This window comes from Bos indicus, chromosome 10 (genome assembly GCF_029378745.1).
Source record: "Bos indicus isolate NIAB-ARS_2022 breed Sahiwal x Tharparkar chromosome 10, NIAB-ARS_B.indTharparkar_mat_pri_1.0, whole genome shotgun sequence".
Lineage (NCBI taxonomy): Eukaryota > Metazoa > Chordata > Mammalia > Artiodactyla > Bovidae > Bos > Bos indicus.
The window spans coordinates 18593205-18618952 of record NC_091769.1 but is presented as its reverse complement, the minus strand read 5'-3'; the positions used below and the strand labels follow the sequence as shown (position 1 = coordinate 18618952).

General features: G+C 45.1%; 1 protein-coding gene across 3 annotated transcripts in view; it reads right to left on the bottom strand.

Annotated features, from left to right (window-relative positions):
• The window catches only part of THSD4 (thrombospondin type 1 domain containing 4), a 672444-nt gene that overhangs the window by 10983 nt on the left and 635713 nt on the right, over positions 1 to 25748 (bottom strand). For all 3 annotated transcript variants that reach the window (XM_019968205.2, XM_019968206.2, XM_070797012.1), the window contains 7 exons: positions 24433 to 24608; positions 21961 to 22057; positions 16089 to 16364; positions 8390 to 8519; positions 6713 to 6917; positions 6014 to 6187; positions 3105 to 3278 (listed from right to left, as the gene is read on the bottom strand). In XM_019968205.2, the coding sequence (XP_019823764.2) occupies positions 3105 to 3278; positions 6014 to 6187; positions 6713 to 6917; positions 8390 to 8519; positions 16089 to 16364; positions 21961 to 22057; positions 24433 to 24608 (1232 nt within the window). The remainder of the gene's footprint in view (positions 1 to 3104; positions 3279 to 6013; positions 6188 to 6712; positions 6918 to 8389; positions 8520 to 16088; positions 16365 to 21960; positions 22058 to 24432; positions 24609 to 25748) is intronic.

Below are 25748 nucleotides of genomic sequence, written 5' to 3'. Positions count from 1 at the left end.
AGGGTGATACATTCCATGTTTCTAATCTTAGCAGAAATAAATGCTGCCTTCACCAGGATTCATGTGATTCTCATTCTCTGAGTGCTTGCACCCACGCTCAGTCATGTCCAGCTTTTTTGTGACTCCTTGGACCATAGCCCACCAGGCTCCTCTGTCCATGGAATTCTCCAGGCAAGAATACTGGAGCGGGTTGCCATTTTCTTCTCCAGAGGATCTTCCTGACCCAGGGATTTAACCTGCATCTCTTGCGTCTCCTACCTTGGCAAGGGGGTCTTTACTACCTGAGCCACTGGGGAAGCCTGTTCTCTGAGTAGGTCTAGAGTTAATAGGAGGCCCATAAATGAAAAAGAACTGAATCCTGCTCCCCTCTCTTCTTCCTCAGACACTGGTGGACACGTGAGTTGAATTGCACCAGTTATCTGCTCTGTGTGAAGGCTGTCATGGTCTGATACTACAGTTTCACACAGGATTCTTCCCATTGTCTCAGTTCCCATAGATTGCTCTTGTTCAGTCGCTAAGTCATGTCCAACTCTCTGTGACCCCATGGACTGCAGCCTGCCAAGCTTCCCTGTCCTCCACTCTTCTCCCAGAGTTTCCACAGATACTTGGTGTAATTAGTGTCCCATACACCGTTCACTTCTGAATTATCTTTGGGGTTTAGATCCTAGATATTTTGCTACCAACAATGAGATAGAAACATTGGCAGAAAAAATAACAAACATGGAGAAGAGGAAACGAATATTTATTAAGTACTCCCCATGTCCCAAGCAACAACCCTTTTATCTAGAGTGTCTCATGAAAACCCAATAGCAACTCTAAAAAGGTGGTATTATTATTCTCCTATCTGGATGAGGAACCAGGCTCAGAAAGGTTAAATTACCCACCCCAAGTCAGAGAACTAAGGAGACAGAGAGCTGGGATCAGTTATCAAGTATGCCTAACTCTGATACCGACTTGGGTAGCATTGGTAGTACTTGAATTCTTTCTTTTCTGAATTTGTTAATATTCTACAGTTTGTATTATAAAAACATTACAGGGAATTTGAGGAGAAAACATTTGCTCATGTTGTTTATATAAAAAGCTATACTTTGAAGCGGTTGAGATAGGGTTCACATACTTTAACATAGTCTGGTTTTCACTTGCCATTATTTGTACTTTCCACATCTTTTAATTATCATTGTTGTTGTTACATAATACCTTAATGAGTTATGATATGCCATAATATCCCTAATTGCCCTGCTGTCACGAACATCTCTGTTGAAAACCCCTTTTTTTCCTCCTGTTAATTATTTCCTTAAAATGAATACTCAGGAGTGGGGTGACTGGGTTAAAGCAAATGAACATTTTTATGGTTCTTGACTTTTATTGCCAGATTGCTTTCCAAAGGGGCTGTATCAATTTACAAGGACAAGGCAGTCCATTTTTTTCAGGGTCTGTTTTTAAAGCTACTTAAAAGAAATAAAATTCTATATGGAGCCGGAGGTCCAGAGAATGTATAAATCATGATCATCAGCCAAAATTCTTCAGCCCTGGGAGCCAAATCCTAGATGGTCTGAGAACTCAAAATACTGATGGTCATCATAACAGGGCAAAGAGGGAATGATTGTAGGGGGCTCATGTGCAATTTTGGAACTCTAAGGAAAAATTAATTGATCAGTTAAGTTACTTTATTGAGGTATTTGGTGTTCTTGGTTCTTCATAATGAACAAACATAACCTTCTGTTTCTTCTTCTTTCCCCCAGCTTTACTGAGACGTAACTGGCAAATAAAATTGTAATATATTAAAAGTATGCCCATGATGATATAGTATTCATATACATTGTGAAATTGTCCTTACAATCAAGTTAACGCATCCATCATCTCACATATTTACCTTTTTTACATGCATATGTGAGAACACTTAAGTTCTACTCTCTTAGTAAATTTCGATTACACAGTGCAGTATTATCTACTGCAGTACAGACACCGTGTTTCACACTAGACCGCTCCCCTCGCCAGAACTTGTTCATCTTATAACTGAAAATCTGAACTCTTCTACCAATCTCTTCCTAGTCCCCTCACCCCCACCTCCCATCATTCTACTGTTTGTCTCTTTTCAAAAATTCTGTATTTATTGTTTTTGGCTGCGCTGTGTCTCTGTTGGGGCACGAGGGCTATCTAGTTGTGGCACATGGGCTTAACTGCTCCAGGGCATGCGGGATTCTAGGTCCTCGTCAGGGACTGAATCTGCATATCTTGCACTGGAAGGCAGATTCTTAACCACTGGACAACCAGGGAAATCCCTCTATTCTCTTCCTCTGAATTTAACTTTTTTTCAGATTCCACTACTTGTGACACCACTGCAGTATCAGCGGTATGTGTGGTTTACTTCACTTAGCATAACGCCCTCCAAGTCCATCCAGGTTGTTGCAAGCAGCAGGATTTCCTTCTTATTTTAAAGGCCGAATAATATTCTATTATAAACAAATACCACATATTCTTTACCCATTCATCTGTTGACAGACTCAGGTAATTTCCATGCTTTGGTTACTGTGAATAATGCTGTTACCGACATGGTAGGGGATGCAGGTATCTCTCCCAGATAATAATTTTCTTTTCTTTGGGTATACATCCAGAGGTGGGATTGCTAGATCATATCCATTTCTGCTTTTGACTTTCAAGTACAGGCCAAACTGACTTTATTAACAACAGCAATACAATAAGAGCAGTAGAAGCTACAATTTATTGTGTAATTGTACATTAGGCACTGCATCCCATACTTGGTAAACATCTCTTCGCTTCTTCTAAAAATAACCTTATAGGTGCTGGCACAATCAGCATTGTATAGATAAGGAAACCATGCTGGACCATAGGCTTCCTGAGGGCAGGATATTTGTTTTGCTCAATGATGTAGCCCAAGGGTTTAGAAGAGCACATAGTAGGTGCTCAATAAGCACTGTTGACCGAATGAGGCTCCAAAGGCATAAGGAACTTCTCTAGGGTCATGGGTAGCACAGCTGAGATTCCAATTTAGCATCCCTGGGAGACACCAAGCCCTGTTTCCTGACCCCTCTGCTATGCTGCTTCTCACCAGGGACAGAGACACATCGGTTCTGGCCACTCACCTGACTCCAGCTCCCTGCAAACCACTCCACCTTGCCCGTGCAGGGCCCGTTGTCACACGGGGTGGCCTCCGCTGGCCGGTTGCTCCCGCAGCCCTCCAGGGGCAGGCTGCTGACGTGGTTGGTCATGCACACCACCGAGCGTGTCCGCACTCCAGCCCCGCACTCCGCCGAGCACTGTGAGACAGGACGGGCACGTTAGAGAGGAGGCCTCCCCACAGGTTCTGAAGTCACTCTCAGAGGAGGTGAAGGAGGTCAGAACCCCCCGTTTCCCTCCCAACTCTTTCCCTTGGAAACCGCTGACCCTTGTCATTCAGTCTCCTCCATTATGGGACATCAGTATGGCACCCAGTCCAGGTTTCCCGGGACAGTCTTCACTCCAAATATCCTGTCCCACGGCTGTGACTAATACAGTTACACTTGTCAGACTACCTGTTCTACCTGTTTCGGCTTTCAAGTTCAAAAATGCAGTTAGTCCCCTACATATAAAGGAGTTCCTTTCCAAGTGTATGTGTTAGTAGCTAAGTTGTGTCCGACTCTTTTTGACGCTATGGACTGTAGCCTGCCAGGCTCCTCTGTCCATGAGATTTTCCAGGTAAGAATATTGGAGTGGGTTGCTATTTCCTCCTCCAGGGGATCTTCCTGACCCAGGGATCGAACCCGTGTTTTCCAAGTCTCCCTCATTGCAGGCAGATTCTTTTACCACTGAGTCACCCAATTTGTTCATAAGTCCAACACACTTAGCCTAGGTACCCAACTAACACAATCAGCTATATAGCACTGTACTGTAATAGGTTTATAATACTTTCACACAAATAATACAAAAAAACCAAACACATACAAAAGAAAATATTTTAATCTCACAGTACAGGCCCTTGAAAAGCACAATACAGTGCCAGCTACATCACCGCTGCTTTTATGCTTGCTTCTGGACATCCTGGGCTTGAAATAAAGATACCATACTGCATATGGCACTGTACAGTAGAGTACACAAAAGCAGGACCATTTGACAACGTATGACAGACACGTGAACTAACTTACGCGACTGAACATGTGCACGCACGTTTGCATCTTTGAAAGCTCGAAACTTGAAGGTTCCTATGTAGGGGACTTACTGTATAGTCAGCAGCAGAAGGAGAGCACGAGAATTTGGGCACATGCTTGCCTGCTAGTAGCTGAGTCTGGCCTGGTCTGGGACAGGAGGGTAGAAGTCTCTCACAGGACACTGCTGCCTGATACTAAGGCAGGTGTTTCCATCTCTCAAAGGCCACAGCTAGAGGAGAACTGGGAGGCAGATGGAAATAAAGGGAGAGCTTGGTCTGGGAACCAGGCACATCAGTGTGTGTCACATCCCTATTATCTGTGTGGCTGGGGCTTCCCTGGTGGCTCTGATGGTACAGAATCCACCTGCAACGCAGGAGACCTGAGTCTGATCCCTGGGTCAGGAAGATCCCCTGGAGAAGGGAATGGCAACCCACTCCAGTATTCTTGCCTAGAGAATGCCACGGACAGAGGAGCCTGGTGGGCTACAGTCCATGGAGTCGCAAAGAGTCGTCAGACATGAGTGAGTGACTAAGCATGCACACACATGTCTGTGTGTCTGGGGGCCCACGACCCAGTCCCTTATATCTTTTCCATTATTACCTGGATGGCTGGACACATTCCTGGCAGGAGGACTCTGGTTCTGCACTGTAACCAGGTTTCCAGGGGTTTGTAGGCACATTACAGGGTGGAAGCACCCTGAGGGATTCTTCTAAGGGAAATGGTACAGACTTGCCTAACTGATAGGGAGGGACTAAGAGGCAGCCACTCATACCTCCATCCTGGTTAAACTTGGTCTTCTGAAGAATTCAGAAACCCAGACACTGCTCATCTGATGAGCAGTTCAGCTGCCTTGGTCAGAATACTCCTATTGCCTGTCAATCAACAGCTTCCATAAGAATAGGCAGGCAAAACCATCATCTCCTCCCCCTCCCTCTCCTACCTTTAGGCATATCTTTTAATTGCGCTTAGTATTTTTTCCTAAATTTTTTTTTATTGTGGTAAAATACACATAACATAAACTTTACCATTTTAATAATTTTTAAGAGTACAAGTCAGAGGCATTAAGTTGCCTCTGTGCATTAAGTTGTGCAACCATTACTGCCACCCCTCTCTCTTCTAGGGCTTCCCTGTGGCTCAGCTGGTAAAGAATCCGCTGGCAATGCAGGAGACCTCAATTCGATCCCTGGGTTGGGAAGATCCCCTGGAGAAGGGAACAGCTACCCATTACAGTATTCTGGCCTGGAGAATTCCATGGACTGTGTAGTCCATGGGGTCACAAAGAGTCAGACACGACTGAACGGCTTTTATTTCACTTTCTCTCTTCTAACATAAATCTTATTTTTGTCTCTGATAGATGAACTCATAATGTTTTCCCTTGTACACAGGTAACTGGTGGGATAACGATGAACTACATACACCTTTTAGCTCATCTTTGACACCTGACACCAGAGACCCCCAAGGTGGCCTGGCTACTGGGAAGAGGAATGTTGTGAACGATTCTGAGTTTCTAAGAAGCAGGGAAGGGGCCTGTCATTTGCTGAGTGCCTGTTCTATGCCATACGTTCCCAAGATGTAGGAAAGGTATGATGCATTTATGTACTTTATTTAGAACTTCATTATTTAATATTCATGTGATGTGCTAAGGAGAATTAAGTGAGTTCTTTCACACCCATGTCTTGATCTCTGAGGCCCTTAGTCTTCATAGGAGCACAGGGAGCCTGTGATAGTTCATCTCTAGGCCTCTCCCCAAAAGTCAGAAATCACCCTTGGGATTTCCAACTCGAGATTCATGTCTGTGTGGTTTGGGGCACCTCCTGGTGCACACTGCTGCCCATCAGCCCCGCCTGCCCGCCTTCCCTCCCGCTCACCCGCTCGCTCCACTCAGTCAGGAACCAGCTTTTGGCACAGGGCCCCATGTCGCAGTTCTCAATGTCATTGGGCCGGAGCTTCATGTTGCATTCCTCGTCATCGACCACGTCCCCGATGTTGCTCACACACTTCACATCCCGGGTCCTCTGTCCCACTCCACAAGGCACCGAACACTAAAACGCAGCAAGTGCACGTCAGTGCGGTGGGCAGTGCTGAGTCTGAGGGCCCCCTCCCGTCAGGGCACCCTGGTCCTCCTAACCCACCACCTGAGCAGAGGGCAGGGTAAGGAACAACTCTTGGGTTGCTGTGTACCCAGCCATGCGATGCTACCTGGGGAGGATCCCAGGCTTCCTTTGATCTTTTGGGCCTCAGTTCTGTCATCTGTGAAATGGGAGAGCAGGATGGCAAGGAGGAGTTGACTCTAGCAGTCACTGGTCTTCACTCCACCATGACACAGGAGAGAGGAAACCTGTGTGCACACGGCTCCCATGGGTCACCCTGATGGAAAGTCAGCCCTTAAGTCTACCTGGCAACCAGCACTTCCTATGCTTTGCAGAAAAGTCCTTCCAGAAAACTGCAGGAAGCGTCCTCCTGGAGAGTCCAGGGTTCTCCCACATCAGGTCTGGGAGGGGGGAGGCGGCAGGGCAGCCGCAGGTCTTGCAGGGGGAGCTCCAGAGCAGGCCGCCCCACCCGCGTACCGAGGTCCAGTCTGTCCGGATCTGCCACTCGCTGCAGATCTTGAGCTGGCAGGTGCTTGTGGTCTCGGGCTTCTCCAGGTGCTGGCAGCGGTAGGGCTGCACCGTCAGGCTGCGGTTGGCATACACCTGGCGACACAGAACCTGGCGGTGCTGCATGCCCAGGCCGCAGGTTTTGCTGCACTCGGACCACTCCCCGATGTCCCAGCTAGTGCAGGGAGGAGAGAGCGATAAGGACCATCACTTCAGTCAACAGGAAGAGAGCATCTCATACGGAAGCTGGCCGAGCCAATGCATACAGAAGCATCAGAATCGTTGGTTACGGGTGACCCCCAGCCTAAAGCGCAGGGCCTGGCAGCCTGCCTCCACCCACAGGCCTCCGTAAAGGATGGGACTCTGTTCCATACCCTATTCATCAGTGATTAAGACACAAGAAGGAACTAGTGATTCTTTTTTTTTAATCTAGTCACCAAAATAACTCAAAGGTGAGTTTTATCACCCTGTAGTACATTAACCCACTTTGAGACTAACTTAGTAATCTTATTCCAACCTTCGTTATTCTTCATTAACTATTTACACCTCAGTGTCACATATTCTCCTCTGTCATCCTGCCTTGTCACTTACTTAAATAAGACATTAGCACATGTCCATTGTGTCTTTGGGTAAGAAGTATGTTCTTATTAGTTTGAGAATTATGTTTTAGCCCCATTTCAGGGCTTTCCCCCCTTGTTCTTCTAAATTGTTTTTTTGTATTTTTTTTTGGATGTGGACTAATTTTAAAGTCTTTATTGAAAGTATTACAATATTTTAAGAAATATTTATTTTTTATTTGTGGCTGTACTGGTTATTTGTTGCTGCACACTGACTTTCTCTAGTAGTCGAGAGCAGGGGGTTGGTTTCTAGTTGCAGCGCGCAGCCTTCTCACTGTCGTGGCTTCTCTTGGTGTGATTTCTGGGCTCTAGGGCGCAGGCTTAGAAGTTGTGGTACACGGGCTTAGCTGCCCTGTGGCATGTGGGATCTTCCCAACCAGGGGTCGAACCTGTGTCCCCTGCATTGTAAGTCAGACTCTCAACCACTGGACCAACAGGGAAGCCCCAGATTTATTACAATATTGCCTCTGGTGTATGTTTTGGTTTTCTGGCCATGAGGCATGTGGGATCTTAGCTGCCCATCCAGGATTGAACTCACACCTTCTTCAGTGGAAGGTGAAGTCTTAACTGCTGCAGTTCCAGGGAAGTTCCCTGCCTTGGTCTTCTAAAAGTGTCCCATTTATCAGTCAATAACTAACCCAGTACCTCTCCTGGGACGCTCCCCAGGCAGACATACTTGTGACTTTGATAATTGTGTCTCTGTACACAGCTCACCTGAGCACTGACCACACTGGATTGTAACTCTTTGCTTCCCTCTTTGTTTCCCTTATCAGCTAAAACCTAGTTGGTCCAATTCACCAAAGGCTTCCTGGGAGTGTGCTCCTGTGGAAGCACATTCCAACATGAGCTCTTGTGTTAGTCCTGAAAGACAGGCATGCTTTCTAAGCAGATTGCATTTTATGCACAGACCAAGTTTCCATTTAAATTAGATGTAGGCTGATTTAAAAAGCAGATTATATTTACTACTAGGGTCCTATGCAAAAGCAACCTGAGCCAGAAACACGCGATCGAAACAGAGAGGTCCTCTTACAAGGCTGGGCAAGGGAAGATGTTGCAGGGCTCCTCCTCGGGGGTCGGCTTCATGGTCAAGTCACAGTAGCTCTCAGGAACCTCTTCGTGAGTGTTTCTGTTCACACAGCGGAAAATAGGGTACTGTGATCCTGCAAGGACAAGAAGAAGTGTTTGAACACTGGGCTTTGGATGCAGACATGCAGAGATCCTGGTGCTGGTGAAGAGAAGCCTCAGAAACGGAACTGTTCACACACACACACTCCTCCATCCTGAGTTGTCAACACCTCCTGCACAAGGGCTTTCCAAGGTTCTGTAGGGGGCAACAGAGAACAGTAGGAATAGTTCCTGTCGTCAAAGGTCTTATGACCTATTTGGGGACATGGTTTGAACATGTTCAATGGCAGAAAAAAACAATTTTCCTAAGAGTTCAAGACAACAAGAGAGATTACTAGGCAGGGGAGTGATTATAAAATGAACACAAATAATAACGTCTTGAAGATTTTCTGGAGACATGAAAGAGAACAGGTCTTGAGGGATCTAGCTGCATCATAGAGAGAGGGTTGATTTTGGGTAGCTGTGCACACGTGTGTCTTGGAGGGAGGAGGCTGTTCAGGTTGTTGACCTAGAACAAAAGTGCATGGCAAACTGGCCTGTGAGTGTCGGGTATGTTGAAGAGACAGTCAGGCTGGGGCAGAGAAATAAGATTCAAGAGAGGCTAGAAAAGCAGCTGGCTTTGCCTTTGCAATCATTTTTATACATTCCCCTAGTAAAGTACTGATCTGATGGTATTTTAGTTATTTGAGTATATATCTGCCTCTTATGAGACGGCGAGCTTCTCGGGGACAGGACTACTTCTTGCTCAATCCTGTAACCCCAGTACAGCAGGGCAGTGAAGTGAAGTGAAGGAAAGTTGCTCAGTCCTGTCTGACTCTTTTCGACCCCATGGACTATACAGTCCATGGAATTCTCTAGGCCAGAATAGTGGAGTGGGTAGCTGTTCTCTTCTCCGGGGATCTTCCCAACCCAGGAATCGAACTCAGATCTCCTGCATTGCAGCTGCATTCTTTACCAGCTGAGCCACAAGGGAAGCCCAAGTTTGTAAGTGCTCATAAAAGTTTGTTGAGTAAATATTTTTCAGAGGTCTAAAATTTATTTGTATTTCTTTTCTAAAAAATTACTAATGGCCTCAGATTGTTTTAAATGCACAGCTGAGTATTTCGTGCTTAACAAAGCATAATCTATTTTGGAGAAAAAGTCAGAATTTGTTCAGTGAACTTTCTAGCTCTCAACTGGGGGAAAAAAATGTGGATTCACTTCTGCCTACCTCTCTCTGCTACCCCCTGGTGGCACCACTGAAGAATTACTTATGAGTGTTTAAAACTGACTGAATGTGCAACTCCAGTGTCTGAGGAATAAGAAGCTTTTTTTTTTTTTTTTTTTTACAAATAATTGTCTACCCACCCCACCCATCCTAGCCCCAGTCTAGGCCAGTACCTGAATCCTGCTAGGCAGAACACTATCATGTATCCTACAGCTTTGTCTCAGTTCTGTTGCTAATTGGCCAGGCATTTAGAGTTTCTGAATTTCAACTTGCTACAATTTTAATTGTAACTAGAGGGATAACTTTGAATGTTAGTGTCTCTAAATACTTCACCAGCCACAAAGAGTTTCGATGCTCCTTTAGGCTGGTCTTGGGTGACACACTGAGCCAGAGGCTAGCTCTTGTAAGAAACCTGATGGTTTGTAGGACGGTTTTGAATCAGAACAATCATTTGTTTAAACTACTCATGCTGTGAAAATTTACAATGCCGCTACAACTTGAGACCATTATTTTAAAATAATGTTCCAATTAAGCATCGTTATTAGCTGAGTAAAAAGCAGTGCTGGCTATAAAATTAATAGGAAGCAAAAGCTTCTGTGGAATTAAATTCTGTCCGGTGACAAATCTGCTTCCATTAAGAGATTTTTTAATGAAATTCAACAAACATTAAGCACACTGTGCTGAGTTATAAAGATGAATAAGATTCAGTTCACAGCTTGCAGGATACCCACTGGGACTCAGCCATTAAGGGATTAAGTAAAAATCGTATTATTTAGCCCATCCCTTTCCCTCCAGACCATGTGGGTTAAACTTTTCTACTTAGAAGTTTGTGGACTGGAAAGGAAAAGTAAGTACCCCAACTGCTTGGCATTAATGAGGGGAGAATTGAATGTCCCTAGCTAAAAGGATACAGGTTACCCTAGGAATACTCTTGGAAATATGGATCCTGCTTGGGGCTGTGTGCAGATGGCCACTGCCTGCCCCCTTCCACCTTCTTACTGCCTGTACCATATATTTGTCCATTGTCAAGTTCCAGAGATTAGTCAAGGAAATAAATTCAGGGGCACACTTTCTCTGATGGTGAGAAAACAATAGCTCTATAATTCTTGACCCAATGACCAAAATGGTTTCTTTCTTTGGGTCAGTTTATATTTCTGCAAAATGGCACCTGGCCATCTCTTCATTGCCCAAGAATGCCACACAATTAGTCCACTAAGTGCTAGCCAGCAAGAATGGGGTGGGGAGGTCAGGTGCTGGCTGGACTTCAGGCAGCAGGAAAAATCTGGGATCAGTTGGTTGGGCTGGACGTTGAGCATGTTAATCAAAATGGAAGTACATTCCACTGGAGCGGGGAGCATACCACAGGTAAAATGAGGCAAGTCAGTGAAGGCAGGGGCCAGTGCAGACGTCAGTGAGGGACTGTGAAGAGAGAGGCAAAATAAGGAGCAAGAAAACAGTAAACGACTCTAGTCTTTAAACTCAGGGATCAGCTGAGCCAAGCCAAGAATTTGACCAGATAGACAGAGGTCTGGGCAATGACTGAGCAGAGTATGGGTCACTCTTGTCCAGTGGTGACAGAGTTCTTTCCTGTGTCGATGCTATCATGGTGCTGAAATTTTAACCCGAGAGGCATGTGTAGTCAGTCTGGCAAGCGCTGCCAGGAAGGACTGGAGAAGAGTTTTAGAGAGGGTTTTTGTGGGGACAAATAATGAGATTACAAAGCAAGTGAACTTGGGTTTTGCAGAAAAGAGAAGAACAGCCCTGGCAGGCTCAGAACTTCTTGGTTACGGCATACTTATCACTACACTAAGGACCACGAGATGAGCTAAATATTTTGTGCATCTGCACTGCCTTCCTGCGCTGCACATCTGAGACCATCGCTGGCTGGGAGCAAATCTTAGAAGGAGCAAAGGGGTCCCTCCATCGTGCCTGGGACAGAATAGATAGGCACCATTGAATGACCACCTGGATGAGTAAGTAGCATCCGTCCAGTGAACACAAAGCTGGGTGAGCAGCAAGCAGGGTGGCAAAGGGCACATGCTGTGTCCTTGTCCCATAAGACAATGCCTTACGGTCTCCAGACAGGCCTACATCTCATCTTACTGGAAAGGCTGGGCCAGGCTACATTTAAAGGCTGAGATGGAAGAGACTCTTCTATACCCGCCATCCGTGGCATCAAATCACACAACAACAATTTTTATCCTTTTTATAACTGCCTTGATTTCATCTAGTTCCAAGTATATTTGGTTCCTTTAACTGGCATCATGTATGTATGTTAGTCGCTCAGTTGTGTCTGACTTTGCAACCCCATGGACTCTAGCCCTCCAGGCTCTGCTGTCCATTGAGTTCTCCAGGCAACAATACTGGAGTGTGTTGCCAGTCCCTTCTCCAGGGTATCTTCCTGACCCAGGGATCGAACCCCCATCTTCTACATTTCAGGTGGATTCTTTACTGTCTGAGCCACCAGGGAAACCCCTTAATGGGCATCATGTGTATGTGACAGTGTCCAACTCTTTGCCACCCCATGTGCTATAGCCCGCCAGGCTCCTCTGTCCATGAGGATTCTCCAGGCAAGAATACTGGAGTGGGTTGCCATGCCTCCTCCAGGAGACATTCCCAACCCACGGAAGGATCTTCCTGACCAAGGGATTGAACCCCCGTCTCCTGCATTGCAGGCAGATTCTTTACCATCTGACCCATCAGGGAAGCCCATGAATACTGGAGTGGGTAGCCTATTCCTTCTCCAGGAGATCTTCTTGACTCAGGAATCAAACCAGGGTCTCCTGCATTTCAGGCAGATTCTTTACCATGTGAGCTCCCAGGGAAGCCCAACGGGCATCATACCATTACCTAAATGGTAGAATATTTAGGGATTAATGCATGCTGATCTTGAGTTTCTGTGTCAAGTACATTTCGCATTGCTTACTACACTAAACTGATGTTGTGACAGATCCTCACTAAACTCTTTTTGGCCTTAATGTATAATTATCTCTTGCTTTCTGCCTCTGTGAAGACACATTTAGCAGGCATTTACTTTCCCTCGTAAGGCTTATAAGAGAAGTTGGTACAATGGCTCCAGTTAATGTTCTCTGTGCAGGTATTAAGTATAAGCACAATAAAGCCTCCATAAGTCAGCACTCCAGTTCTGAAAGCATCACGGAACTAGCAAAGCTTCCGATAGAAAGGGCTCCAGACCCCAAGAGGAACTAAAGACTTAAATTTGATTCTCCAAAGCCACTAAGTCAGTGCTCCTATGAAAAAGGTAAAAGCTTTAGAGGTGGTTGTGAAAGATTTTTCCACATGTTGATTATGCCGAGGTTCCCAAATTTTGTGTTCTCAGATACAAGTCTCTTTAAGAAAAGGGAAAAAAAAAAAAATCCCCAAACCAATATGCCGGGAGCTTCACGGTTTCCCAGTTGCAGAAACTTTCTGAGATACAGCTTTTGTTTCTATGATAACCTCCCCTCAAAGAACAGCTGTTTTAGGATCACAAATAGCACTTCACTGCAAGCAGGAAGCTCTCACCATATACACGAAGGAAATCATGACTAAAAGATTATACATACTCTTAAAATGAGATCTAAGGCACCTGGAACAGAGAAGCAGCATCAATTTCCAACCCAGGTGCAGAACATTAGATCAGGGGTTTCTGGACATCGTATCCCACATCTGTCTTAACTTTGGAGTGTTTAAGGACTCAGGGTTGTGAGCCCATGTCACAGTCCAAACTGATAATGATATTGACTCTTTTACACACAGACAGGCTTGGCTTCAAATCTGTTACAACCTTGTTTTATTTATTTACATTAATTTGTATTGGAGTGTTAAGGGTCCCTTGGACTGCAAGGAGATCAAACCAGTAAATCCTAGAGGAAATCAACTCTGAATATTCATTGGAAGGACTGATGCTGACGCTCCAATACTTTGGTCACCTGATGCAAAGAACTGACTCATTGGAAAAGACCCTGATGCTGGGAAAGATTGAGGGCAGGAGGAGAAGGGACAACAGAGGATGAGATGGTTGGATGGCATCATGGACTCAATGGACATGAGTTTCAGCAAACTCTGGGAGATGGTGAAGGACAAGGAAGCCTGGCATGCTGTGGTTCATGGGGTCTCAAAGAGTTGGACACGGCTGAGTGACCAAACAACAAATAGTTGCTTTAAATGCCGTGTTAGTTTCTACTCTGCAGCAAAATGAATCAGCTCTACATATACACATATCCCCTCTTTTTTGGATTTCCTTCCCACTGAGATGGACATTTAGGTCACCACAGAGCACTGAGTAGAATTCTCTGTGCTATAGAGTAGGTTCTTATTAATTATCTATTTTATGCTTAGTAGTGTAAATATGTCAGTTTCAGTCTCCCAGTTCTTCCCCTTCTTCCCCTCTGGTGTCCATACATTTGTTCTCTTATGTCTGTGTCTCTATTTCTGCTTTGCAAATAAGATCATCTACACCATTTTTCTAGATTCTGCAGATGTGTTAATATACATTTGTCTTTCTCTTTCTGACTTACTTCACTTTGTAACAGTTTCTAGGTCCACTCTTGGCATAAAAACAGAAATATAGACCAATGGGACAGGATAGAAAGCCCAGAGAAAAACCTGTACACATACGGTCATCTCATCTATGACAAAGGAGGTGAGAATATGCAATGGAAAAGAGCCTCTTCAAGAAGAGGTGCTGGGAAAACTGGACAGCTACGTGTAAAAGAACAAATTTAGAACATTCTCTAACACCATACACAAAAATAAACTCAAAATGGATTAAAGACCTAAATAAGGCCAGACACTATAAAACTCTTAGAGGAAAACATAGGCAGAACACTCTTTGACATAAGTCGAAGCAGGATCTTTTTTGACCCACCTCCTAGAGTAATGAAAATAAAAACAAAAATTAACAAATGGGATCTAATTAAACTTAAAAGATTTTGCACAGTAAAAGAAGCCATAAACAAGAAGAAAAGACAGCCCTAAAAGTGGGAGAAAATATTTACAAACAAAGCAACTGACAAAGGATTAATCTCCAAAATATACAAATGGTTCATGCGGCTCAATATCAAAAAACAAACAACCCAACCAAAAAATGAGTGGAAGCCCTAAATAGACATTTCTCCAAAGAAGACATAGAGATGGCCAACCGATGCATGAAAACATGCTCAACATCACTAATTATTAGAGAAATGCAAGTCAAAGCTACAATGAGGTATCACCTCACACCCAATTTAAATTTCACCAAAACTCCACCCTTCCCCCCAAATCCTATTACTGGATCTTTTCTTTCCATTGGAGAAGTGCTGTATACCTCCTCTGGTGTGTAGCCCCCCTTGCTGCATAAACTGACTTTGCTGGGCTGCAGTCTTGTTCCTGGTGGTCTTAGTTGATCGGGGTTAAGATAACGGGATAAATACAAGATCAAGAAATTACTGAAGAGGAGGAAGGGAGTTGTGAATGTTGGTGAGTATAAAAGCTAGCTAACTAAGCTTGCAAGCTCCAAAAGCACTTTTTTCTTCTGAAATCCTTAGATGTGAGAATGACTCTCCAGTGACATTTGTGTGAGTGTTCCATGACGACCTTGCCTTGAGTGTCAACTTGTAGATCTTGAACTAGGTGAGTGTATTCTCTGATTATTAATGAATGTCCTGTGCAGGAAAGGGTTAACTCAGCAGGCTTGGGTTGCTCAGAGCCTGTGTATTCCAAGGAGAGACCTGTGTCCAGGACTGGCCCTTGACTAAGGCCGGAGATAATTAACCTCAGAGCCCCTGGAATACTCTGCTGATGAGAGTTATTCTATGCTGGAGATCTTGGGTTGCTCTGTATCCTTTTGACAATCTAGTCTAGGCCAACAATGCGATTTATATGAATGCCTGTTTTTGCATGCCTTAAGTCATAGTTTGACCTCTGGCATGCTAGAGGCTGAATAGCTAATGTGGGAGATGCATGTCTGCATGATTGAACCCCAATAAATCCCTTGGAAATCAAAGCTGGAGTGAGCTTCTCTGGTTGGCAATACTAGGCTTATCTATAACATTGCTGGCTTAATCAAATGTAGCCCTGTGTCACTCTACTGGGCCCTAGAGGACACCTGGAGGCTGGCACTTGGCTTGGTGTCTCCTGGACTTTGTCACATGTGCTTTTCCCTTTACTGATGCTAATCTTTAGCCTTTCACTGTAATAAATCATAACCACGAGCACAGCAGCTTTTCTGAGTTTTCCAGGGCCTTCCAGTGGATCATCAGGTCTTGGGGACCCCCTAACACAGAATCCACTGCGAGCCATCCTGCAGTCAGGCTCAAGGAGAGAAGTGTTTGCCACACGCCTGAGGCCCACCTCTATGTTCTCCACTCCTGCCTGGGAGTCTGTAGAGACCTTCCTAGCCCTCACACGCGCTTACCTTTCCCGCAGGTTGTCGAGCACTCTGTGGTCCCCAGCTGCTTCCAGTTGTGATCCCGGCTCTGCCGAGGGGGCTGTGGAGCTGGTGGCACCACGCTGTCCGGCCGGTGGAGAGAGAATCTGTCTGGCTGCCTGACCGGGAAGGTCTGTGCTGATTCCAACGTGAACATTTCAGGTGCCCCACCGCGCTCGTCTGCCTTCTCCTGGTCCCCCTCTTTCTCTTTTCCCTCCTGCTGGCTCCTCCCTTCTGGTACCAGCTGGCCATTGAAGGGCTCCCCTAGGAGAGGCAAGTGCACACACCACAGAAGATGGGTTTGTATGGTGAGTTGTCAAAAGGAAATGATTCAGCATTAGAAATCAGGTAGCGTGAGATCATTTCTAACTCAAAGCATATGTATCTAAAATAAGTAGATGTTAATTTCCCTAATATTAAAATATTATTAAAAATGAATGAGAAAAAGATGAACATCACAGAAGGGAAAGTGAGCAAGGACCTGGGAGAGGCAACTTCTTTTCTTTTCATGAGAAAAGAACTACATACAACCAAAAGTCATACAACAGTGCTCAGCTTCATTCCTAATTAAAGAACTACACGAGAAAGCAACAATACCAATTCTATTTATCTTAACGACTGCAAGGAGATCCAACCAGTCCATTCTAAAGGAGATCAGCCCTGGGTGTTCTTTGGAAGGAATGATGCTAAAGCTGAAACTCCGGTACTTTGGCCACCCCATGCGAAGAATTGACTCATTGGAAAAGTTTCTGATGCAGGGAGGGATTGGGGGCAGGAGGAGAAGGGGACGACAGAGGATGAGATGGCTGGATGGCATTACTGACTCCATGGTCGTGAGTTTGGGTGAACTCCGGGAGATGGTGATGGATAGGGAGGCCTGGTGTGCTGCGATTCTTGGGGTCACAAAGAGTCAGACACGACTGAGCGACTGAACTGAACTGAACAATAAAGATGAGAAACTCTGGAAACCTTTAAATCCCTAAACCCCTCATTGAAGGTGCTGTAAAACATACTTTCTCACACTGGGTGAGCCTACAAATAGATGCAAAGCTTTGGAGGGCAACTTGGCAAGATCGCTCTACATTTTAAATGCACTTATCTCTTGACCTAGCCGTTCAATGCCCATTCTTTTACATAAAGCTGTATGTACAAGTACGGCTACTAATTTGAAACACCAAAACAGTAGAATGAGTTTAAATGTCCACCAGAGCGTGCATGTGTGCTGAGTTGCTTCAGTTGTGTCCAACTCTTTTCGATCCTCTTGTAGCCCACCTGGCGCCTCTGTCCTTGGGATTCTCCAGGCGAGAATCTGGAGTGAGTTGCCAGGCTATCCTCCAGGGAATCTTCCTGACCCAGTGGTACTAGTTAAAAGAAATTATACTACAGCCATGAATGAAATACTATGTAATTTTTAAGAAAAGAATGAAGCAAATACACGTCATGACTGACAGGCTGTTTGGTGAAAGAAAAAAGCATGACAGAATTCAGTTTGTATACACATACACATACGCAGACGTGGCAGGACACTTTTTGAGAGATTAACTTGTGTTTTGTTCTTTATCTCTGTTCCTCCTCCTCCTCTCCTAGTCCAAGCGGCTAAATTCTTGGATTTTCTTGCCTGAGAATTTTGTAGGAGAGAAGGCAAAAGCTACTAGAAGTCAACAGCTCTTCTTTCCCATAGCAAAAAACCTGAGCTCCCAGTAAGGATAGCAGGTCCCAGAGGAGCTGGCCCAGGGGAAGGAGGAGGAAAAAGTGGAGAGCACGTTCTAAGAGAGAGAGAGATGGAGAAGTAGGCGTCTGAGGTCTTGTGTTTCCTGGGCACCACAGACCTGCCAGGCAGGAAACTTTCCTCATATCTGGCATGTAGGGGGGAGCCTCCAGATTGATTAGGATGGAATTTTCTACCAGTTTCAAGGAAGTTTCAAATTCAGGCTAGTTTTATGTTAACTTATAGAAAAGACTGGCATGTGATGTTCCTGGTATACTTAGATTATAGACAAAGATTCAAATCGGCTTGAACACGTTTGTACATGCACAGAGAGGGCTGGACAGAGTCTTTCCAAATTGTTAAGAGAGATTGCCTCTGGGAAGCTGGGCGAGGTATGAGGTTTGGAATACTACTTTTTTTTTTTTTTTAATAAATAGAATTTATATATATGTGTGTGTGTATATACACACACATATAGGTATATCGTGAAGTCGTTGAGTTGTGTCCGACTCTTCGTGACCCCATGGACTGTAGCCCACCAGGCTCCTCCATCCATGGAATTTTCTAGGCAAGAGTACTGGAGTGGGTTACCATTTCCTTCTCTAGGGGATCTTCCCAACCAAGGGATTGAACCTGGGTCTCCCGCATTGCGGGCAGACGCTTTACCATCTGAGCCACCAGGGAATTGCATATATAGGTATATACCTATATATATATATACCTATAGTTGCCATGCCCTCCTCCAGGGGATCTTCCTAACCTAGGAAGACACGGGTTCGATCCCTGGGTTGGGAAGAATGGACAGAGCAGCCTGGCAGGCTACAGTCCATGGGGTTGCAAAGAGTTGGACAGGACTGAGAACACACGCATCGTACACATATAGAACCCGCCTGCCAATGCAGGAGACGTAGGAGACGAATTCAGTCCCTGGGTCGGGAAGATCCCTGGAGGAAGGCATGGCAACCCACTCCACTATTCTTGCCTGGAGAATCCCATGGACAGAGGAGCCTGGCACGCTGCAGTCCATAGGGTTGCAAAGAGTTGGACACGGTGACTAGGCACAGCATGGCAAGCAGTTTTAGGTTTACAGCAAAACTGAGTAGGAAGCGCAGAGTTCCCTTCTTTCTCCTGCCCCCACACATGCACGGCCTCCCCCATCAACATCCCACATCAGAGTGGTACATTTGTTAAAACTGATGAAACTACACTCGACGTATCCGAAGTCCACAGATTACATTAGGGTTCACTCTTGGTGTTTTACATTTTGTGGGTTTTGACAAATGTGTGACATCTGTCAACATTTGCAGTATCACACAGAATAGTTTTGCTGCCCTAAAATCCTCTGTGCTCTGCCTATTCATCCCTCCCTCCCTTGTAATCCCTGGACACCGCTGATCTGTTTACTGTATCCGTAGTTACATCTTTTGCAGACAGTCATACATACTTGGAACCATATAGTACGCAGACCTTTCAGATTGGCTTTTTTCACTTAGTAATGTGCAGCTAAGGTTCATACATGTCTTTTCCTGGCTTGATAGCTCATTTCTTTTTAGCACTGGATAATATTCCATTGTCTGGATGTGTCACAGTCCTTTTATCCAAATTCACTTACTGAAAGACATCTTGGTTGCTTTCAAGTTTTGGCAATTGTGGCGCAGTTGCATTTTACTTTACATATTTCTATTTTGATTGAATAGTGTTCAAGCATTCATTAGTTTAATATCAAATAAGGAGGCAAATTCTAGGGTTACTATAAAATGCAGTTAAAACTTAGAGCTTTCTCTCCTCTTTCATCAGCACTTTCTTATTTAGTTGACAGAATACTTCATGGTTTGAAATACTATAGGCAAATTAAACTAATAGAATCAAGACCAGTTATATTGGTATAAATAAGACTGTCCAAATGTTATCAGATAAAACCTTTTAAGATCTTTTATGTGTCTTATATGCCCTAGGTGCTGTGCTAGGATGGACATCTAATTCATTCAATACCTTTCCCCTCCAAAATAAAGCCTTTGAATGTACATTTTCTTCCTTTCTATTCTGTGGATTGTGAATGTGTTCAGAGAAGTTACTCTCTTGCATGAACAAGCACAGCAAAAAAGTGGCCGAGTTGAATTCAAGCTCTGACCTCCTGTCTCTGTTGATATGGAGGATGAAGGCTGGTCCAGCTTGCCTCTCCTCATCAGTGTTTTATGGCTGAGCCCTTCTGGCCTGCTCTGTCCCAGGCAGCTGATCCCAGGACCACATGCTACCCATTAACTGAGACCTATTAGGCTTGCTATCAATCACCATCATTCTATATGATTTCAAAGAGTCTATCCAATTGCCCCTATAAGTCAGTATCAGTAATCTCAATATTTTGCCATCTGAACTTGGTTTCTCAGGCTGTATATTGCTCCTGGAAATGGCTTAAAAATTCTTTCAGGCTGAGTGTGCTGACTTGGAGTTTGGACAACACACGTACCCCACATGCCAGGCAAACACCAGGCTCTTGTCTCCAGGAAGCCCAGCTGATGCCTCCTCCATCTGGGACAGACGACCTGGTTATCCAATCAGCAGCCCAGGGAAGGATGGATGGATGGGGTCTCATGTCTGTCCCCTCACTTGCTAGGACAGATGTTGGACCAGATCACCTCTAGGCAGTATAACAAGCACAGGTCTAGTGACCCAGGCTGGCCTGAGGTCCAGGATGTAAGTCTCTCTAAGCTTCTATTTCCTTACTCTTAAAATGGGGCTAATAATAGTTCCTTCCTCTGAGTATACTTGTGAGAATTGATGAGTTAGTCTATATGAAGGGCTCAGCAGTGTCTAGCACATAATGAGGACTCAGTCTGTGTGAGCAATTATTATGAATATTTCTGCAGACCTTTCTGTTTGAAAGATAGAAAAGACAGTCTCCATTTGGGTGGCAGGCTCCATCACCATTTGGTGAAGAAGTATCAGCCAGGGGCTGTGACACATCCAGCAGCAGCCAAGCAGAGCTGCCAGCTCTGTCTCTCAGCAGAGCCCACAGGGAAGAGGTCAATTGTTAGATGTGAACCCATGATGCTTTTCTTATAGGTCAAAGCTGTGTCAGTGGAAGCAGAAGGGGACCAAGGGAAAAGCCATGTGGTAGATAGAACAATGGCCCTCTGAAGGTGTCTGGGTCCTAATCCCTGGAACTGGGATGTGTTTGTTTAATGTGGCAAAAGGGATTTTGCAGATATAATTAAGCTATCCTGGGTTTTGAGGTGGAAAGATTTATCTGGCCAGGCTCAATGTAACCAGAAGGGTCCTTAATAAGAAAGAGGCAGGAGGGTGAGAGTCAGAGAAGGAGATGTGACGGCAGAAGATGGTCAGAGGCAGAGAGATCTAAAGGTGTTACTTGGCTGGCTCTGAAGATGGAAGAGGGGGCCACGAACCAAGGAATGAAAGTGGCCTCTTGAATTTGAAAAAGGCAAGGAGATCAATTCTTTCTCAGAGCTTGCAGAGAATGCATAGCTCACCAACACCTTGATTTCTGCCCAGCAAAACCCATTTTGGACTTTCGACCTCCAGAACTATAGGATAGTAAATTTGCCATTGTTTTATGCTCCTCAGTTTGAGGTCACTTGTTGCAGCAGCAATAGGAAACTAATACATAAGACAACTCAAGATGTTGAACTGAAAGGCAGGCTGAGAACGTTCACTTTGGGTTTTTTTCAGTTTTAAAAAAATTTAATTAATTTTATTTTTGGCTGCACTCGGTCTTTGTCGCTGTGCGGGCTCCTCTCCAGCTGCAGCGTGTGGGCTTCCCAATGCGATAGCTTCTCTTGTTGTGGTTCCTGGGCTTTACAGCACAGGCTCAGCAGTTGTGGTGCATGGGCTCCATTGCTCCGTGACATGTGGGATCTTCCTGGATCAGGGATCAGACTGCAGTGGCAGGTGGATTCTTATCTACCTACCACCAGGGAAGTTCTGTTCACTTCACGTTTAAATCAAGTGCACGAAACACTCTCAGAGAAAGTTCAGGCGAATGCTGAAGCATCCTCTGATATATTGACTCTGAAGTATGTGTCCATGAATTTGCGCTGTGTTAACTAAGAGACAGAGGACAGATATACAAGAACAGAGAAAGGGCTTTAAAAGGAAATGATCTGGGATGATTGGCAGCAAAACGAGGAGTTTTACCTGGTCTCCTGTGAGGTGGCACCTGTGGGCTGATGGCGTTGTTCCCCATGATCACGTACTCATAATGGACTCCTGGGTTAGGCTGCTGGTGTATCATCTGACAACACAGAGGTCAATGTCACTGCACAGGCACATCCCTTTCCGGCTGACTCTGGGCTCAATGGTGTAAGTGGCATTAACTATAAATGAGTGGATTGATTTACATCTAATAATAATAGTGGGCCAGCGACAGACTAAATGAAAGCTATTTTCAGATGGCTTTTTGCTATTTGCTTTTGAAGAATGAGGAACATAGTCTTTGAGAGATTCGGAAGAAAACTAGGCTGAAGGTCAAGATTTTATAAGTTCCAAATGGAAAGATGGGAGCAACGGTAGCTACCCTTTTTGTTGGCTCCCCACCATTTTCTCCATGACGTAGATTTTGTGCACAGATCTCAAAATGTCCAAGAGACACTTAGGTTTACACCACAGAGACACCGTTTGAACACTAGGTGGTGAGGCAGAGTCATGAAGGAACGGCCAGGCTTCCGGCAGTGCCAGCAGGAGCTCTTCTAGGTTCCTCTGAAGTCCTGTGCCTGGCCTGTGAGCCTGGCTCAGGAAGGTCTGCCCCAACCTTCTCCCTTATTGACTCTTTGAGTCCCATCCCCTCTCATCCATGGAAAGGTCCAGAATCACAGAGAGGTGGGGTGAGAAATACAGGTACCAAATAAGGGAAGTGTCTCCTGGGTCCTATTCTCTCAGAAACCCATGATAAAAGCTGCATAGGGCCGTGGAAGTCACCCAGAATACAAAACAAGCCAGTACACAGTGGCAGACTAATTCCCTCCCTATTGGGTTCGGAGCACAAAATCCTTTGTACCCATGGCTTTCCTGGTGGGAAGCAGGGTGGTGGGCTAAATAAAGCAGTTGAACAGGAATCTGAAGTGAAAATACGAGCCAGGCAAGGAGACAGGGTCGTGTTTTGATGTTTCTGTACTGCTTTATAAAGGGGTTCTCCTGTTGACCAGCCGTGTCACCTGCAGCAAGTCCCTCAATCTCATAGCCTCTGATTTCTTCATCTGGAGAGACAGGAGGTTAGAATCACAGCTGATCTCTGAGGTCCTGTTAGCTAGAGGTGTTCTCTGAGTCACTCCTGCAAGGGTGGGTCCTGTTTGGTCCATGAGGGTATCTGCTCCATTCATTTATGCCATCAGCCCTCACTCCTTCCCTACGTGTGAAACAGGGCTTCCTGTCTATAAATCATCCAGGGGAAGGCAGACATAAGAACCCTGGGGGCCCTCAGATCTAGGAACCACGTGGGGAGCAGAGAATCCCTGAGAGACATGGTGGCATGACCACAGGTTCCCACGATCCAGTCCTAGTTCCCTCACTTCTCTTTTCACACAATCGGACACTCCTTCTGAGCCTGGAAATCCTTCCCCACTCTTCTGTGCGAATGTTCTGCCAGTACAAACCTTGTCCCGTTTATGAAATTATTATTGGCCACCACATCCCAGACCACCCACAGTGGGCCTTTAACAACCTGAGTTTTTACCCCTGATGCCATTTGAAACTTACCCAGAGTCCAACAACCACTGGACAGTCTATTAAAAATAGACTCAGTCTATTCAGAATGAGTTATAACAAGGCTTCCTTTGTTGTTTCTAGTCCATGAGCCACTAGGCCCAAAGGGAATGAACAGGTAACTGTATAGTTGGACAAGTAATATTTATAAAACTCACACTCAGCAAATATCAGGTACACCAGTGTGACTCTGGAGATGGTGAGAGAATATATATTGATGGGCGAGCTCATTCCTTTTTATCAAAACTTTGATTTTGAGATTTTATTTCTGGTCCTCTTTTATTTCCTGATCTTTTTTAAGAAGCTTGGATTCTAGTGGTTTCATATAAAAATAAAGCCCATTTTTTAACTCTGGGGCAACTTAATACTTTTAGTTTCTTGTAAAAGAAATCAAAGTGCTGTCTTCTGGGAAGCAGGGAACTTCTAGTAAATCTCTATATTGTTACTCCAAGCTTTACTGTGTCATGCGGAGGACTCTGGAGTTCTTGTTTCTTCACTTGCTTTAATCGAATTTGAAGAGGGCTGGGAACTGTGAGTGGTCTTGTCTTGCTTTAGGCATTTGCTTTCTTTTGCCGTAAAAAGAAAACACGCCAAATTAGCATAGGAGGAAAGTGCCTGGAGGAGATCCAGTGCTCATGAAATAAAGGATATGTTTTGCCTCTGATTTGATTCAACAAGTAAAATTGGTTTTACTGGGTCAGTAAACGCTGAGGCATCTGGGAGAGTTTATGGTTTCTATGAGCTGGTACATTTGGAGGTGAGTGGCAAAGATGAGCGCCAAGCATGTAAGGGCACCCCAAAAGGCGCCGCTCAAATGATCTTACTGAGCCGGGGCAACATTTGTTGTTTAATTTTTCCAAGTGTGGGCCTGAGAAGCAAGAAGACACAAAGGCAATAGTTCAAACTCACATAAACATCCAAGATCTCATTAGTGGGACCTTCGGCCAAAAAGGACTCTCCAGCAGTGCTCGAAATCTCATTTGGACGCTTGTATGTGAACATGGTCCCTCCGCCCTCGTATTTTCCAGGCCGGTCAATTGCCCAGTTCCCATTGATGATGGAGCGGCCAGAACGACTTCGCAAGGCTGTTGAGAAAAATGAGACAGTCCTCAGGTGAGCCCAGGTGTGTGCAAGAAACTGACTGACCCCTGGTTGCTGGCTTATTCATTCATCAAGCTTGTTGCTTCAACCACTATGTGCGGGGCACTGGCCTAGGCCTTGGGGCAGGATGAGGAGTCTAGATCACATCCCTTTGGGCCTCATCACTCCTTCAACTGACTTCAACCCCTTCTACCTCTTGGACTTAATCTAAAAAGGAAGGGTGGGAGAGGTTAGGAGAGAAGGACGTGGAACATGCGAGAAAGGAGAAACTCAGAGGTGGAAGACAAAAGGAAGGGGGAACAGAAACTGTATTCTATCCCATTATCTAAAGGTGAGAGGTTGCACACTGGCAGCTCATGAGCTGATTTTGGCTCACAAATGAGCTTAATTTGGCCATTGTAGTGTTTTTATTTTTAAAAAATTGAACCCAAATTTAAGAATTGGGAGATTTCACATAAAAGGTTTAGAGCTCTAGCTTCTCTTGTAAAACAAGAAGACATGTTACCCTTGGCTCCACGTTCTGTCATGGCGGCAATCATGGAGCTGGGAGCAATCATGGAGCTGGGAGGACCACCTCTGTTAGGGCCTGCATGCTCTGACTGCCCTGCTCCCCACCACTCCTTAATACTCCCCAACACTGAAGCGAAGTCTCAGTTTATTACCCATTGACTCATGAATATAGATTATGCATCATGCTTGAATTATTTTTTCTTACTGAATAGAATTTTTCTTACAGTTCTTCCTACCTGTATGTCTACTAAAAGCAGCAAAACTAAAGATGGGCTAGGAGGGTCATATGATTTTCTCCTACTTAGATTCATGTGTATCCCCTGACTTCTGTGGCCTTCTAAGGATGGGCGCTGTGAACCACTCCCACATACACGGTCAGAATGGATCTTCACAACACTGCTAAGCAGATGTGCAGCTTCATTGTTCAGAGCACGTCTGAGGGGGAACTTGCTCAAGTTCAGAGATGGGTGACAGAACTCTGACTTGGAGTCCACACTCAGGAGGGAGGTAATAAAGGAGAAGAGGGGCAAGGAGCAAGATTCTGTGGTTACTGAGAGAAGAAAGGACGCATATTCCCCCCTCACACATTTGGTACCTGGATACCACCCCGCTCC